The sequence below is a fragment of the Corylus avellana genome, chromosome ca1 (assembly GCF_901000735.1).
Source record: "Corylus avellana chromosome ca1, CavTom2PMs-1.0".
NCBI lineage: Eukaryota > Viridiplantae > Streptophyta > Magnoliopsida > Fagales > Betulaceae > Corylus > Corylus avellana.
The window spans coordinates 3,051,371-3,069,421 of NC_081541.1; the positions used below are offsets into that span (position 1 = coordinate 3,051,371).

The 18,051-nt window shown below is 36.5% G+C and overlaps 3 protein-coding genes across 4 annotated transcripts; all 3 read right to left on the reverse strand.

Annotated features, from left to right (window-relative positions):
- Nucleotides 1-1,269: 1,269 nt before the first annotated feature.
- Nucleotides 1,270-6,528, reverse strand: LOC132186291 (rab GTPase-activating protein 22-like). 2 transcript variants are annotated; one of them, XM_059600187.1, is made up of 5 exons: nucleotides 6,202-6,528; nucleotides 4,671-4,806; nucleotides 4,499-4,548; nucleotides 2,964-3,017; nucleotides 1,270-2,806 (listed from the first exon to the last, which is right to left on the reverse strand). In XM_059600187.1, the coding sequence occupies exons 1-5, from the start codon at nucleotides 6,363-6,365 to the stop codon at nucleotides 1,564-1,566; spliced, it is 1,647 nt and encodes a 548-aa protein (XP_059456170.1). In that variant the 5' UTR covers nucleotides 6,366-6,528; the 3' UTR covers nucleotides 1,270-1,563. The 2 variants fall into 2 exon arrangements, with proteins under 2 accessions (XP_059456170.1, XP_059456178.1); XM_059600195.1 differs by having other exon boundaries at nucleotides 5,921-6,289.
- A 5,313-nt stretch (nucleotides 6,529-11,841) lies between these two features.
- LOC132176044 (probable 6-phosphogluconolactonase 4, chloroplastic) lies at nucleotides 11,842-14,297 on the reverse strand. The gene is made up of 3 exons (XM_059588160.1): nucleotides 13,869-14,297; nucleotides 13,197-13,332; nucleotides 11,842-12,493 (listed from the first exon to the last, which is right to left on the reverse strand). The coding sequence occupies exons 1-3, from the start codon at nucleotides 14,231-14,233 to the stop codon at nucleotides 12,029-12,031; spliced, it is 966 nt and encodes a 321-aa protein (XP_059444143.1). The 5' UTR covers nucleotides 14,234-14,297; the 3' UTR covers nucleotides 11,842-12,028.
- A 924-nt stretch (nucleotides 14,298-15,221) lies between these two features.
- On the reverse strand, nucleotides 15,222-16,601 carry LOC132176064 (probable 6-phosphogluconolactonase 4, chloroplastic). Its single transcript, XM_059588183.1, has 3 exons — nucleotides 16,415-16,601; nucleotides 16,035-16,170; nucleotides 15,222-15,875 (listed from the first exon to the last, which is right to left on the reverse strand). Exons 1-3 carry the CDS (start codon nucleotides 16,573-16,575, stop codon nucleotides 15,366-15,368), a joined length of 807 nt encoding a protein of 268 aa, XP_059444166.1. The 5' UTR covers nucleotides 16,576-16,601; the 3' UTR covers nucleotides 15,222-15,365.
- Nucleotides 16,602-18,051: the final 1,450 nt, after the last annotated feature.

Sequence of the window (18,051 nt, forward strand, 5' to 3'; positions counted from 1 at the left end):
ATCATTTTGACAAGCTCAACAACTTGTTTGTTCAATTTTTTGGCAAGTCCTGTTCTAGATTTTCAAAATACTCAAAAGCAATTAACCAACTACAAAGCGCAGACTTTCCAAGTATATTTAACTCCATAATTAATTTTCAAATCCCACTTGATGGTGGTTAGAGGCAGAAGTAAGTGGGAGAAGATGAAGACGAAGAAGAAAAGCACAGAAACGAGATTTAAGAAAAAGTTGAAGCGAACTTTGTAGATTTAGGAGAGAAACTGTACAAAAAAAAATGTCTTCTTATTTTTCCTGTTTAGTTTCCTTTGGTTTTCTATAGGATTTTCTTTAGAACAAATCAGAGGCTTATTTCCTTCCCCTCAAGTTTCCTGAGAAACCATTTTAGCCTTTAGAAATAGGAAGCCTCTTTTAGGCTTTAATTAGGTGGAGGAAGAAGATCACCATTTTAAGATGGTTAACTAACATTAGCTCCATTTAAAAATAGAATAAAAGGAGAGGCTCTTAATAGCGGCAAGCACTTCTTTTCCGGCTGTTAATGCTTTGGTCAATAATAGAATGCAGACTTTTCCACCCACCAAACCTCCATGCCCTCTGGCTGCACATGTGCTCCAAAAGGCAAGAAATATGCAGCATCCACACAAATTTATTTCTATGCAGACCTCAGCAGTCTTGACCAGGAGGGAGTTGGTGATGTGTTGGGAAGCCATTTGACTTTTTTCCATTCAAAGATATTTGCCGAATTCCAGATTGGCTTTGTGCACACTCCTTTCATCCTGCTGCCGCCACCGCGGCGTGAAAGCTCTGAATTCCATTTCTTTATTGCAATTCAATGCCCTTCAATTACCATCAAGAGTGATGGTTTAATAGCTCAAAAAAAATTTCAAGTAGTTAAATAAGTACAAAGATGTGGGTTTGAATTTCGGCAATAGAGAATTTTCATGCCTAATTAATATAAACTACATTGGTTCTCATTAATGCCTTAGTGAGGCGGACAATTAAGCTATGACTCGGCTGATCTTGAGGGTGCACCTGCGGTTTCTGCTGTCTAGGTCCCTCCTCAGCAGTCAATCCCCTGCGGATTGGTCATGCCCAGGTATAATAGCTACAAATAGTCTTCCCCTCCAACCTTTTTTAATTAGAAAAAATAAAAAATAAAATATGCCCTTCAATTGTTACGAAAAATTAAAGATATTTTTCTAACCTCAACATAGGCCCTAGCCCAAACTTTCAAAGCTAGTTGCGATAATAATAAAAATAAAAAATAAAAAATAAAAAACAAAAAACCCTATTTATGGGGATCACATTATCAAATTCTTTCCTTAGGAGGCTCAGAAAAAGGGGTGCATACAATGTAATGTAATACATCTAAATAATTCATCTATTAAATGTTTGCCACCATCACTAAACGGAGCCTTGAAAGTGAGTGAGCAATGTAACTTCCCCACTTGGATCCTCTACAGCACACCTCGGGTGCTTGTTTTCATGCAGAGCCTAAAAATACTTTTATCAAGATTCCAGAGAGAATCGCAGTCAAATAAATAAGTAGAAAATTTTGGGCAGCCATCAGAAGGATGTCTCAATCTTGTCATGGAGGTTCACCACCAAGTCGTGCGCATCATCTAGGAGCTTCCACACATCAAGATGCCCCGCCATGCTATTACACTCCCTTATAATCTCATCCATGCTGCTATACCTCTCAATAATCAACTTCCTCTTTTGCAATACAGAAGCTGCAATTGCATAAAGTAATAGCTCATCTGTAGGCGGGGCTCTCTGCCTTATCCTGCCCCATGCAGACTTAGCAATTCCAGCCCTGATAGCCGCCTGATCTGCCCACATTACCTCCCAAAGGCAAATGGTCTGTTCAAATGTTAATTCCCTCCTAAATAGTACGACCACCATCCTATAAACGAAAAAACAATCCTCAGCCTGGAGCTTCTCTAAGTGCCTGTAAAGATGAGAGTCCTTGCACTTGATAATCTTTGAAACAATGTTAAGTTGCCTTCGGATTCCCACCTCATCAAGCCTAAAATTATGCCGAGCCTTCCTCATGAAACCTACAAAACACCAGAATGCCTCATGATCCTCTGACATCACTGCAAGTATTGGAGAGAGAAGATCACTCATGCCCTGGCAGTAGCCAATTTCAGGGTCATACAGTGCATATGCTTCAAGAATAGCAACCAGTCGAGCAGCATGGAAAATCCTGCTTGGCTCTAGGTGATCATAATCCTTTAGCCCCACAGCCTCTGCTGAACGGCGTGCCCTGCCCTCGGAGATTGCAGCTTGAGATGGGGACCAAGGTATCCACTCTGAATTGGCACGTACAGCATCAAGGCGGATGATCCGCTGCCATGAGGAAAAATCTTCATTATTGTGGAGTTTTGAAGAGACCTCTGTCATCGAGGGAGAAGAATCCTCCTTGGAAGTCATGTCAGGATCATTCTCTTCCGTTCCTTCCATTGAGGGGAAAGTCTGACTCACTTCAGGTTCTTCAGAGGAGTCCGAGTCTGATGAGTCAGTGTCTAGTGTCGAGGCATCAGCAATTGGGATTTGCCTTGCACTATCATCTCCCAACCGTGCACTAGAGTGTCCGTCAGAGTATTCAATATCAGGGCTCCTTTCCTCACTAGAAAGGGACTCCCTGGCACTAACCACATCTTCAGAGCTAGGAGAATCTGTATCTTGAGTGAGAGTCCCACTGTACCCATCACAGCTGATTCTACCAACTTCATTCAAATTAAAGCCCTCTTTGCTATGTTTTAGAAGTCGTCGGCATCGTCTCCGAAGTTTATCATATTCCTTTCTGCATCCAAAGATTGTCACAGAATCACTGTGAAGGTTAGATGCCCAAGGAGAAGAAAATAAAAATCATCAGGCAGTGAAAAACTCACGCTTATCCATGTTACAATATAGTAATTGTAAATAATAAATCAAACTTCTAAAACAAAGTTGTTCCGTACCTTTTCTGAGTTCTTATATTATCTCTTTCTTCTTTTGAGCTGTTCAAATCATAGCTGTTGAAATAGAGAATTTCAGTCAACATTTACATGCACCATTTAGATACAAAGGCAACACAAATATAAACAATGGTGAATCAGTGCAGCACATCTAAAGAGGGACAAGACAGTCAAATGATGGTAAGTGACACATACTATAGTGGAAAGAACAAAATGTTCAAGTAAATGAATTCTTACGCCAATAATTTCAGAAACTCGTAACTGTAGTTAGGATAGGAAATAAACAGAAGTTTGAAAATTTTGACTAGTTATTGAACTTTTAACTCATAGAAATGTAATCATTTTTGAACCAGTATGGCTCATTAGCTCATTATGATACCAATTAATGCAGTCAATTCAATTGTCCATCGAATCCTAGAACTTTTAACTCTTCTTGAGTGTTTAATCAAGCAAACCTTAAGTTCTTAAGAGAACCTTTAAGCCAAAGACTAAATTTCTATTGACAATATAAAGTCAAGCTGTCTTAAAAAATTGTCATAATCTCTACTTCTAAGAGGATTGAATCCCACCTAGGATCATTTTTTTTTATAACTATAATGACATAATCCAACCTAGTATCATTAAATCATACCGCTTAACTAAATCTAATCCTTTTTGATAAGTAATCGAATTTCATTAAAACAAATCTAATCCTTCAATCCTTTTTGAATCCCACCTTAACTAAATCTAATCCTGACCATACACATCAGCTTAAATTAAAAATAAAAAATAAAAATAAAAAGGACCAAAAAAACCTTAAAAACCAAGCTAAACTTGCACAAATGATACTTCTAAACAACTGCTACAACACTGTGAACAAAAATTATTATTTTGTACTGCATCACTTTTAGAAGATCGTTTGAAATTTTAAAATTGTTACTTCATTTATTGATAGACACAACTTTCAATCATAAACATAGGTTGCGTATCCAAAACACAAGAACTGGACTTCAACTGATTGAAAATACAGCCACGATGGATTTAAACACAAATTAAAGTACCTGGCCTTCAAAGTAACTTCAGTAACCCAATTACTTAAGATAAGCAACCACAAAGAACTTCAAAAAACAAGAAAACCCAAGAAAAAAAAAAGGGATAGTAGCTCATGAAAATGGAAAGACTTTGTGTTTTAGTCTCCAAAGTAGCTGTAGCATAGGAAAATGAAGGGGTAGTGATTGAGCAAGATGAGAGCACATAGATTCATAGGGATTCCTGCAGCAGCATGCACATGGAAGGTCAAAACTTATGCATCAGCCACTCCAATAATCATCCAAACTAAAGGAGGAAAAGGCCATCAAAATTCTCCAAAAGGTGTTGCCAAGACCAAAGACCAAAGTTCAGACTACGAGAAATGGAGTTGGTGATGTTTAATAATTAGATTAGATAACAAGCTCCATCACACCATACAGGAGAGTAGTAATAGAAACAATACTTTTTTTCTCCACATGAGAGAGAGAGAGAGAGAGAGAGAGAGAGAGAGAGAGGTTGGGCATACTTACACTCCTAAGAGGAAAGGCCAAACATCTGCCCTAATACTTGGATCAACACCCTGCACCAGAAATTAGCTAGATAAATCATCCATAATAGAAACACAGAAACATTAGATACTTCAAACTCCATATTGTTGAGTGGAGCAAAGATATAGGATGAATGAGAAGAATGGTAACTCACTCCACTGCGAACTTTTTTCAAAAACTTAACTCCACCATCACGGAACTTCCCATCTGGTGTAAACAAACTTCTCCATTGCTGAGGTGAAAGGGCATGTTTTCTTTTCCTGCGTGACCATGGTGACTTGAGCCGACCCCTGAAAATGAAAGAATGACAAAGATTAATCATCGAAACAAAAGAGAATCAGCACTGATACGAAAACAAAAGTAGCGAACTATCACATAAAAAATAAAAAAGGATGGTTATACAATAGTTTGATTTTCCAGGCAAAAATATATCATAATGAGTGATCATGATGAGATGACCAAATTTGGATCGTATTGAACAAAATCTACCACATGAAGTATCCTAGTTCCAAGTGCTAGAATCCAACTTGCACAAATAAAGCGCTCATGTTATGGCAAAATGAAACAAAACTATTTTGGTAAGATTAAAAAAAGAAAAAAAGAAAAAAAAGACTCATTGAGTTCCAATGAGACATTCCCTAAGGTATGGCTACTCAAATCCCAAATACTTCGAATTGGCTACTCAGCACATTTCCACCAATAAATATTTTGCCTATCATAGATTAAAACCACGCAATGCAATCAGTTTCGCAGCTAGATCTTTTCTTTGAAACGTATGAGAGACGGCACAACCAGGCAGGAAAAGATGTATTTCATACAGATCTTGATAAATTGATAATCACATTCAGTCCAAACATTTTTGACTTTCGATTCAGAACCGCAAAAATATCAATGCAGTTTATAAGCCACTGCAGTGTTTCTATTTGGCCGCACAGAGTGCAAAGTGCAAACCATGTACAAGTCATTTACTCAAAAAAAAAAAAAGGCGCCGATACAGAAAAATCACAAGTATCACCATTATGAATGAATCCATTTGGCAACAATCCGATTCAACTATTTTCCAAACCAAGAAGAAAGAATCTAAAAAATATTTTTTTTAAAAAAATGAATAAAAAAAATCTAAGAAAATTAAGGAACAAAATGCGAGTGGACTAAGTGATTCAGAAGAGGAATTTAACTTTAAAAACAACAAAAAGAACCGCTAAAACAAGTAGATTGAGCTAACGATTTGTACTGAAAACACGATTTCGAGCTGTCGAGATCGAGATCTGAAGCGAAACAGTGAACTCTACAGAAATCTGAGCTCAATCAAAGAAATCACAGAAACTGAGAGCTAAAAACGAAACTTAGAGAAAGAGAGTTAAAGAAGAAGCTAGAGAGAGAGAGAGAGAGGGAAAGACTCACCGATCAGAGGAAGAACAAGAAGCCGGTGAGGAAGAAGCAACAACGAACAGAACCGAACGCAAATGAATCCACGATGAAGAAGGAGAGGAATTCGACTTCGAATTGGAATTCGAAGACGATGACGACGAAGTGTGACTTCGTCTCAGAGCTTTCATCTATTTCAACACTCACAAATCTCTACTCTCTCACTTTCTCAAATTTCATCTATCTAGGGTTTCGCTGCTATAGCTAGTATCCGTCAGAGTGGAATTGTTTTTTTCTCTCTTTGACTAGGCATTTACCTACGCGCAGTGAAAACTATTGCGGCGACCAAGGCCAGCCCCGCCAGCGCCGTGAAAACCACCGCCGCATCCCTCCCCGCCACACGCGCCATCATCCCGACGCCGCCGCCGCCCCCGCCGCCGCCGGAAATGGTGGGACTCTTGTTCTTGGTGGAGGGGAACATAGACGAAGCAGGATGTCAGAATTACCGAAATGCCCTTCTCCTCCTCCTCCTGCTCCTTCTTCTGGTTCCGAAGGAATTTCGAGGTCTTAAAGAAGACTGAAAGTGAGAGCGAAATGCTTTTGGTTTAGCTTTGGCTTTTGCTTTCTCTTTCTTCTTATAGAAGCCTTTCCTTTTGTTTGTCTCTCCCTAGACTCTATAAAGGGGCTGCGTTTCCCTACGACCTACTACTGGCTTTAGGAACTTTTCAAACGACGCCGTTGTTGTTGGTTTCTGCTTTCTTGGCCTATTTAGTGTTAATTCGATCATGTGAGGATTAATTATGCTGGTTTGAGTTTTGGTTAGGTCAGATGGGTGTGATTTGAATATTTAATGCGTAATTCACCCAATCACTTCGGGAATAGGATTCTCCCAACAAAAATCAATTTATCCTTAATATTTTATTCAGTTGTTTATTAGTATCACCTTATTTAAAAATTTTAAATAATATAATAACATATTTAATATAGTTAGTTATAAAACTGTAATATAACCGAAATATATGACAATAAAAATTAACTCTTAAATTAATATTTTTAAAAAATATCAGTAACTAATTTTTATTGCTGCGTCATCTTAATTGTATATCAATTTACTAAATAGCATGAGAAGCCCTTTTATAAGAATGTGGTATAAAACTTTATTTTATAGCCTTCAATATAAATTTGATACATTAAGTAAAAATATCAAATACAATGAAAATGAAAATAATGTGTCTTTAATTCAAATAAATCTCATAGACTTTTATTATACGTTCTAACCCAACGTCCACCACCTACCACCAAACCCTCCCTCCGAGCCCTTAACAGCATAAACCAACAAAGATGGTGGTTCTAGTAATTTTATCTATAAGGTATTTTGTCAAGAGAAATAAAATTATTTGGTGTGAAAAATTATATTAATTTTTTATGTTTCGTGTTAAAGTGTTCGTTTCATATTGGGGGGTACAAAATACTCAATTTATACCGGATTAAAGTTATTCTCAAATAGTATTACTCGAGGAACAGTTCAAATGCTCGGGTTTATTCCTGCGTTAAACGGATATAATATTGTAATTAAGTGTTTATGTGAAAGCTCTTTAATAAGGAAATTCATAATAAATAAAAAAAATGTAGTATATAATATCTAAAAATATTGTATTGTGGAAATGAAACTTGGTCAGAATGATTTACCTATCAAAATGATTTGTTTGGGTCAACCAAAATTTAATTCCAAGTTCGATACGCGTCAATGTGGGGTCCAAGTATAAGTTTAGATGCAGAACTTTGTCAAAGTGGACCTAAAACTCAACTGAAAATTAAAGATAATGTTTTTATATTTACAGACTGCTTAATTAAATTAAATGCGCACTAATGTTGGGATTCTTTTTTTTGGTGGGCCAAATAAAGTATAGTTGCTAGGTGACAATAAAAGCAATAACTTTAACGAAAAATCATTTAGAAATTCAAATGCAGTAACTTCTTTGTTTTTTTAAGTGTTTTTGGGCCAGAAATCAGCAACTCTGACTGCTACCGTTTGCCCTCTAAAGTGCTACGTCTCTCCTCTTCTCCATCTGCTTCACCAAGTGCCAACGTTAGCTAGTGCCCATCATCTCCTCCACTCCGGTCGCTACTGATTTGCTGACTGTGTTGTTTGTTTTGAATAATAATTTTCTCTTTAGATCTGCTCTCGTGACCGATTTACAAGGAAAACAATATCGTTTCTCGACCATTTTGGGTCGATGAGGAGTAGATCTAGTCTTCTCAGGAGCAAATCTGTGCTTTTATAGCTGAGGCTGGTTTTTTTTGTTTGTTTGTATTTTTGTTTGAATAAGGATTATCCAAATCTTTGGGTTGTAGATGTGATTTGTTTTCAGAGCGAAGAAGATGAGCTACCCATGCATTGAGTTGAGTCTGTTTGGAACAAATTTGGTGTTACAACTAAAAAGTAGTTATAGGTTAGCAGATATTAATGTCATAGATAGGTCTTGAATGTTTGATTTTTGTGTAAGCATCTATAATTTGTAACTTCGTAGTTTCGGCTATGATTTTTCAGAACTTTTTACTATGTGATGTAAGGGCGTTAACTATGATCGTGATCATTTTTTAATGAAACTGTAATTTTTTCAAAAAAAAATAAAAAAAATCAAGTGTGCTTTTAAAAAATTATGATTTAAAAATTTAAGACAATAAGATGCATTTAAAAAAAAAAAACAATATTTTAAAAGTTAAATTACAATTTTAAAAACTTTTATTTTACTAAAGTCTTAACTCTAATCTATCCTCCCACCCAACACCGGCAGTAACCTTGAATTCTGCATGTGTTTGCAGTGAGAGCTTGGTCAATTTTTCATTGAGTCATTGCTTGTAATCTGTCTCTTTTTACATTATTGTACTAATTACGGTTCCTTCAAGTTACCCTTTTCTTGATCATGAATTTTACTATTTTTATTATTTTTGGATATTTTGGATTTGGCTTGTTTATTAATACTTTTATTTTGAGAAGAAAAAAAATTAACACAGAGCATTTCTTTTTATTGAAAAAAAATAAAAAAATTGATGTAGCTTAATTACTAATGCTCCAAGAACCATTCAAAACGATAATCTAAAACAGTGCCAATTTGCACTTTTCTTAAGAAGCAATAATAAAGGAGTTTCAGCGTGCTTCATTTTCATGAAGACGGTGCGGTCAACTAATCACTGCTGTTTAAGATTTTCCTTTTGTCTTGGATTTTGCAATTGAAAACTCTGTCAACCTCAGTCAAAATTGGCTGATTTTTAAAAAAGGTTGTTAAACATTTCCGTTGTGTTTTTAAAACAAAAAAATTAACCGACAAACCTACAATACAAAACACTTAAAACTGTTTTTGTTTTTATGCCGCATCAAGATTTTCAGAACCCTTGTGGGTATATATGCAGAAAGGGGACAGACAAATCTTCATGAAAATTTTCAGTGTATAGTTTATTTGGGGTTGTGGGTTTTGATTAATGTTGTGCTGGGGTTTCGAAGATTTGCCCAGTTGCTCCTCCCACCCATATTATGAGTCAACAAAATTAGGCTGGAAAAAGAAAAGGAAAGAAAAGTAGAGGAGAGAGGAGAGGAGAGGGGAGGGGAGAGAAAACATTCACATGGGGCAAAAGTATGCACAAGTGGGATGAAATATAAAGCCTTTTGATAAATACAAATCTTTCTTTAACCTAATGACATGATTAACATGACATATAGACAAAGTAAACATAAAAAAAAAAAAATCTGAAAACAATAATAATGATAAAGGATTCTGTTTTACTGCATAATTATGGCCAAGGCAATGCAGAAGGGTCTACCATGCTCTCCTCTTTCTGCACAAAGTACACAGATATATAAATAACCCTAAAAAGAAAAAGAAAAAAACATACAAAAATGTCTTTTGCTGCAAGGTGGTGATTATCTAAGAACAAAAAAAACAAGAAGAAGATCTGCAAACAGTCATCACTTGGGAGATTACCTTTTTCCTGTGACATGAGAGGATATCATGTATATGTTTTTGTGTAGGGCCTCTTGCATGCTGCATGGCCTACATGAAAGGGATTCAACAGAATAAATGTGACCCAAAGTGAGCTCTCCCTTCCATGGTGTGCAGCCAACAGTGACAACACAGGCACTAAAGAGTGTCTCACAAGTCATGCGCCTCAAGAGTGCTGCAGATAAGATTATACACTTCTCTGTTTATTCTAAAGGGTAAATTTTTTTTTTCATCTGTTTGGAAAGCATGCTCTCAGGGCTGATCATTAACTAGCCTCAAAGGGGTTGCTTTACTGCTTTTACTTTTTTTTATCTCCATCTTGTAGGCCTTGTTTGGGAATGTTCCTAAATTTGCTTAACATTGGGATCGGTTGCAATTCTCTGACTAAATTCCGACAGTTCAAGGTGTAGAACCCACCCACTCGAACCGTTTTATGACATAATTACATATTATGTTCGTGATAAAATTTTCTTGCTCATTAAAATTGTTTATGCACTTTCTAGTTGGAAAATTTTAGCAAGTGATTAGAAGTTTGTTTTACCCACTAGGTTAATTTCACTTGGAAAATCGATGAACTTGTCGCATGTGGTAGATCCCAATATCAAATTTTTATGATAAGTTCTCATTTCTTCTCAGCCGTGGACGAAAATTAGCTCCATTATCCATTACAAGGAAGATAAGGAAGAGATAAGCTAAAAGATATTCTTTTCTTCTTGGGGCAAGCATACATTGCTTAAGAAATAAGGCATATATTTTTAGGACAAGTTTAGAAACCCAAGTCAACCTACTTGACTGGAAAATGAAAGATACAAATTAAAACCAGATCCCGATATGATGCAATGGGTTGGCACTTGGCAGCCTATAGGAACGGATCTCACTTGTTCGAATAGGTATTAAAATTCAGGCAGTTTTTCAAACACCTACCAAATAGGTAGAGTTTGCCCTTACTCTTACTCTGATAATAAGTGAATAAGACAACTCTATTGTACTGAATCTTGATAAAAACAAAAACATAATAAAGTTGGTGGACCATGATAGGATGGGAGGTGTTCCAATTGTCCAAAAAATACGCTGAAATTCAGGCATTTATTTTTCCAACTCCTTTATGAAGCTGTACATCAAGGACGTTCTTAACTTCTTATATGTGATTTCAACTCAAACTCAGTCAGCAGTTTTAGATTGACTAAAATGCAATTTTAAACATATACCAATAAACATAATTCACACAAGTAACTAACTATAACTCAATCTCATTTTGAGCAATTTTTGATTGACTACTAATACATCCATATTTATCTCTTTGGACTTAGCCCATTAAAAGCACTGACCAAGTTAGCCCAATAACATTGCCACCACGACTACAAGAGAACAGATTATTCCGAGAAAGCACTTGTTATCTTAATCTCGTTATTGTCAGCCAAATTTCTAGATAACCCATGCTAAAGCCAATTGGGGGACATCGCTCTTCCTTGGACATGGTAGCAGATATCATTTAATGCCAATTGAATCATATCAGAGCGAGGATTATCGAGGACATCTCCCATAATTCGTGACCACAAATCATGGACAACCCTCACGCAACCCATAAAAGGGTGAGACTTGGTAGAAGAAATGTACGAGGGGAGGATGGCCTTCGATTGAAAGGAAAGAAGACCAAAAAAGAAGGTAAGACACTCAAAATCCATTCATTGCTAACAAACTTTGTTAGATATTCGATCACTTCTCTCCTAAAAAGCATTTTTTTAGTAGAATCAACTTTGGACCCTGGCATCCCTAAGCCTGTAGTAAAACAAATTGTGTAGACACTTTACTGTTTGAAGACTGTTGAGTTTTCTACTCTAATTTTGCATCACAATTTGACCAATGATAAAACAGTAAATGAAAAACATTATTATTTATGGGATACAAAAAGAAGAAACGAAATAACTAATAACAAATCATATATCAAACCAGATATTATCCAAACCCTTCTTTTATTACCATCATAGAAGATGGAAAAACCTCACTAGTCATTACCAACCACAGAGAGCACAAAATCCAGCAGAACACCTATATGATCTGTGACCAAGCCACTTAACCACAGGACAAGATAACATGCCAATACACTATGTGGACCATCAGACAGATATAAACATTTCAACTCCTACAGCTTTGAAGCTGCACCCTTGTCCAAAAACCAAGTTAACTCTCCTTCAGGTGAAACCAATTGAACAGGCAGCTTATCAGAATTTTGACTATTTCCTAATGCTGTTTGCACTACTCCAGCTTTACCGGCACCAGCCACCACAAGGGCAATATATGCAGACGAGTTGACTACTGGAAAGGTAAAAGTAATTCTCTCTGGAGGTGGTTTTGGTGAGTCCTTAATGAAGGTGACCCATTTCTCATTCTCTTTGAGGAGAGGATGCCCTGGGAATAGAGAGGCCACATGTCCATCTGGACCCATTCCAAGCAGCACGAGATCAAACTTGGGGAACCCACTGGCTGCTGATAAATCTATCACATTGATCTTAACCAGATGTTTGAGACAGGTCTCATAATCATCAGCTGCACCCTCAGCTGACAGCGCATCATTGAGTGAATAAACATTACCGGGGAGAAGTGGTATCTGTCAAGAAAAATGTTTAACATGTGTAAACTGACTAATGACTATCACAAGTGGAATAACCATGGATTGAAAAATGAAAGTTAAGTCAATTAAAGAGCATCACACTGCCTTTTAATTACATATGATGAGAATACGCTTCCATATTGATCAGGGATAACCATCAGGAATTAGAATTTATAAATCTTCAGAAGATGGTATAAGACATCATTTATCATCAAACAATACCCAAATCTTTGCTCTTTAACTGAACCTAAACTAATCATAACCAAACTATGATACTGTATATTTGTTCAAAAGATATTGTGGCTCTATTTGTTAATGCATTTTGGGGGGTGTTTTATTTTTTGTTTCTGCCTTGAAAAAGTATACGGTAAAAACTGTTTTTTCTTATTTTAGGAGTGTTTCGTGTTTGGATTGTTCGTTAATTTTTTTGTTTTGTGAAAAGAAGACAAGACACAAGACATGAATGAATTTTAACAACTCTCAATCTCATGTTCTCTCTTGACCTCACTATTGTCCTTGCAATGCCATCAACTCAAGTAAAGACACACCTAAGTGGCTTTATGAGTTCCAATGAAATAAAATAACTTTCAAACACCGAATTTAGTATTCAAATTAAAACATTAAGGTAAAAAAATAACAGTATAATCTGAATATGCAATTCTATGAACATGGAAATGGGGAAAAAAATCAGCATCCATACCTTAGAAAGAAACCCATCATAAGCAAGCTTATAGTTGCTGTCTTCGTGATCCTTTGGCACTACTCTTTCATCTACCCAAAAAACATGCCATTTCGACCACTCAATCGAATCAATATACGGGGGTTCCAATAGTTTCCTGAAATCCGAAGATCAAGCAATTACCAAAAAGCATTCCTCATTTCATCAATAATCCCATACCACTGATTTTTTTACCCTCTGTTTGGCTACTCATAAAACCATGTTAAAGGAAAAAAGAGAGATCATTTTTCACTTGTGAATTCAGCACTTCCAGTAAATTGAACATCAAATACTCACCTCAACCAAGTAAAGCCGTTAGATACAACTTGAAATATGAAAAGTTTTGCATCTATTTCATTTGGTCCAAACCCATGATTCAGTTTTCAATTTTCTCTTCCATCCCCAAATTCTCTTTCCCACCAAACAGACCATCAAAAACTAATCCAAAAATCAAAAACAGCTTATCCAACCAAGCGATCAGGCACATACAGTTAATACATTGGTTTTTGTTATGAACCAAATTTCCCAATTTCTTTTTCATTTCCTTACGGTTTCCCATCAACTAAGTATATCATCTGGGTACATCCAAAAATGAAGCACAATGATAATAAAACGAAAAGCAAGACAAGAAAAACATGTTCTTTTTTTGTTTACCTGAGGGACTTGATGAGAGACCCACCAGACAAAACAACGGTAAAAGCCCCTCTCTCTTTCGAGAACTTCTCAGACAGATCGGCGGTGTACTTTGCCAGAGACACCGCAAGATCGTCCTCCGTATCAAACACCTCCACCTTCTTCTTATCCCCACCCTTCTCAGCCGTCGTCGCCATTGACGCCTTCACTCTACAGCAACCCAACTTCCTCTTCTCCACCAAAGACACCCCTTTTAGTCTGAAAGCTCTTCGGTGGCGGAGAGGTGGTAGAACGGAGTTCTGTGGTGCGACCAGGGGTGAGATTATGGGGGGAGAGATCCGTACGGACAAGGAGAGCGTGCGGAGACAAGTAGGTGCGAGGGCCATGTGCACAGTGTGTTCTGTTCTTATAGCATAGCAGTTGGGTGTTGAGAGACTTGGGGACACTCGCTTGGGGCTTTTATGAGATTTTGGGTTTTGGCCCTCTTGGTCTTGGGTTACCATCGATCGTGGGTGGCATTTTTGAGGCAATATTTTATTTTGTTGTAGTTATTTTAAAAAATAATAATGTGACATCGTAAATATGTTATTCCGTATTTTTATATAATATGACATTATATGCTTTTTTTTTTAAAAGTAATAAAATAACATTTTGACTATAACATTTTCCGGGGTTGTTCTAGTTTGAATTATATGAAAAACGGTGCTCGTTTGGTTTTGCAATTTTTATTTTTTATTTTATTGAACTGAATTCAAAATTATGAATATCGAAAAGAAAAAAAAAAAAAAAAAGTTAAGATTATATTTAGGTTGTTTGAAAAATATAAAATTTTCAATAAAGTTGAAAAATTTTGAGTTAAATTAAATGTTAATGGTGTCAAATCAACTAAAAAAAAAAAGTTGAGGAGAATTGGGAAGAATTGTCTTTCCAAATAAGACTAATTAAAATTACAATTTTTTTACAAACTAATTTGGCAGTTTTCGTTATCACGTCAGTCGCCAACTCTAAAACAACGTTATATTAATCAGTAAATAAATAAATTTATTTCAAATTTTATTGCTTAATTTTACTTACAACTTCTCACTCGTTCTTTTAGTAGACATTGAGTTAAAAAAACATTAGATCAAGTGTTACTTGATGATGATAACTTTAGAAAAGTTGACTGTATATCAAAATAACGGTCAGAAGTGCTTGTAAGGGGAGAAAAGCTATTAGCAAAAGAGTTTGTTGAAGCGAGGAAGGCAAAAAAATAACTCTAATACTTAAGTCGGTATCAATCAAGTAAAATAATTTTTAAAAAAGCAAAATAGAATCAGAAGAAATGAGACGAAAATCTTCAATTACCTAGTAATAGTTTCATCACACGGACCATAGTAATGATAACAATGACTATATATAATCAAAATATGAATAAAGTACATGGTTGATAGATCACATAGATGATAGAAATACTTAAGCGACACACAAAAAACACACTTTGATCAAAACATAAACAAACCATTCAAAACATAAAACCCATCAAACACACAAACAGCACTTTGAAACCCAACGAAACATCCTCTTATCCCTCCCTGAAGCAGCATCCCTGTCCAAAAACCAAGTCAACTCCCCTTCAGGGGAGACCATTTGAACTGGCAGCTTATCGGAGTTCTGTCCCTTTCCTAAAGCTCTCTGCACTGCTTTAGCTTGAGGGGCACCAGTCACCACAAGGGCAATATATGCAGACGAGTTGATCACCGGAAAGGTAAAAGTAATTCTCACCGGAGGTGGCTTTGGGGAGTCCTTAATGAAGGTGACCCATCTCTTGTTCTCTCTGAGAAGATGATGCCCTGGGAATAGAGAGGCCACGTGTCCATCTGGCCCCATTCCCAGGAGCATGAGATCGAACTTCGGAAACCCACTGGCTGATACAGCGAGCACATTGGTGTTGCCCACCAAACGCTTGAGACGGGTTTCATAATCGTCGGCTGCACCCTCAGCTGACAGCGCATCATTGATGGCATAAACATTACCAGGGAGAATTGGTACCTAACTCAACCAAAAGGGTCGTTTGAGATTGCGTTTAAAAAACCCACAAAGCAAAAATGAGTTTACTTTCTAACGGCCATGGACGGCAAAATGAAAATTGCTATAAATAAGTCGAGTAAATAAAGAATTAAAGCCAGAAAATGATATCAAGAAACATACCTTAGAAAGAAGCCCATCATAAGCAAGTTTATAGTTGCTGTCTTTGTGAGTCTTTGGCACGACTCTTTCATCTAACCAAAAGACATGCCATTTGGACCAATCAACCGAACCAATGTAGGGCGGTTCAACTAGTTTCCTGAAATCCCAAAATTCATATCATCAACAAGCTGCACTCTCACCCTTCTTTTTGCTGCCACTAACTAAAACCATGTAAAAGGGGAAATATATATATTATTCTAAATCGATCTTCTCTTCTTCCCCACCAAACAGACCATTTCTTCGCAGTTTCCCATCAACCAAACTTATCATCATCCGGGGTATATCAACGTACAAATCAAAAACAAAATAAGAAGGGAAAAAGAAAAAGACACCCTTTTTACCTGAGGGTCTCGATGAGAGACCCACCAGACAAAACGACGGAAAAAGCCCCTCTCTGTTTGCAGAATTTTTCAGAGAGATGGGCTATGTACTTGGCCAGAGACACAGCCACCTCATCCTCTGTATCAAACACCTGCACCTTCTTCTCAGCTGTTGCCGCCATTGACGGCCCCCTCGATGTATGAGCTGCTAGCCTAGATTGCGTACGTGAAGTGCATGTGCACACACCGGATTCTTATAGCAGTTGCGAGTTGGGATTAGATTCTCGAGTACAGTCCTTTTAAGAGTATAAGATTCTTCAGAAGCACTAAAATCGACAATGGTTTGTAACATTTGTTGATGAAAGCCATAGACTGATGATCACAATAGTTTCTTCTCCACTTTAATATTTTCAATTTTTTTTTTTTTTTTTTTAAATATTCAGGTTGTAATTGATCACTAGGTGGTGCTTGCTCATGCAGGAAAACAGATGGGAGAAGCTGGAATGAAATATTAAGAATAAGAACTAGTCTACTTTATTCTCCACATTTAAACATGGAATATGATTCAAAAGAACCAAAATAAATTATATCGATCGAGATGATTCTATCAAAGTAAAAGTTAGAAAATATATGCTAGGAAGCTTGTTACCTTGATATATATTAATCTCAATATTTTAATGTTTCAATTACATGGTGTTATATCATAATAAGGGACCGCTCCATGACTAGGCTAAACAGACCATTGCCTAAAGTTCCTAATTTATAAAAGGCCACCAAAAAAGGCCTTTAATTTACATTAAATTTATCAACAACTAAAAAAAAAGAAGGTAAAAGGTCTCAAGAAAATATAATGAGAGGAGGCCATTATACATACAATGAGTTTTTCTTTTTTTTTAAAACAAAAAAAAAAAAAACAAAAAAAAGGTGATGTAGAATGTTTAAAATCTTAAAAAAAATCCAACCTAAAGCACAACACACTTTCTTTTTATATTGGGGTAACTTCACTAAAGATTCCTGAATTTTCACCTGATTTGACAAATCCCATCAACTTCAAAATCTCTCAATTTAATCATATGAACTTTCAATTGCAATCAATTTTGACCCCTCTGTCAGATTTTAAATATCACATGACGTTTATACTCCTGACTTTTTTATAAAATTTCAACTTTACCCTTAATTCTAAAACGTTTTTTTATTAAAAAAAAGAAGAAGAAGAAAGGGTTAAATACTAAATATCCCATTGGGTTTCGTTACTTTATTTTTTTCCCATAGGGTTTGATTTTTATCACAGGAGGTCTATGTAGTTTTGTTAATAGACCAAATTAGTCATTCTGTTAGTTGACCTTTAGTTGACTTAACAAAAATTCACGTGGACCAATCAAATGTTGACACGTGGCACTTACTTAAATTTTTTTTTTTTAATTTGAAAAAAACAAAAACAAACAAAAAAATTGGGGGTGGCCCCCATCTGCCCGGATGGGGGTGGCTGAAACCACCCCCAACCACCATTGGGGGTGGTTTTGGCCACCCCCTAGGCTCCATGGGGTTGGCCGAGCCACCCCCAGTACCCACTAGGGGTGGTTTCGACCACCCCCTTGAGCACCAAGGGGGTGGCCCATGGCCAAAGGGGGTGGTTCGGCCACCCCCAATTTTTTTTT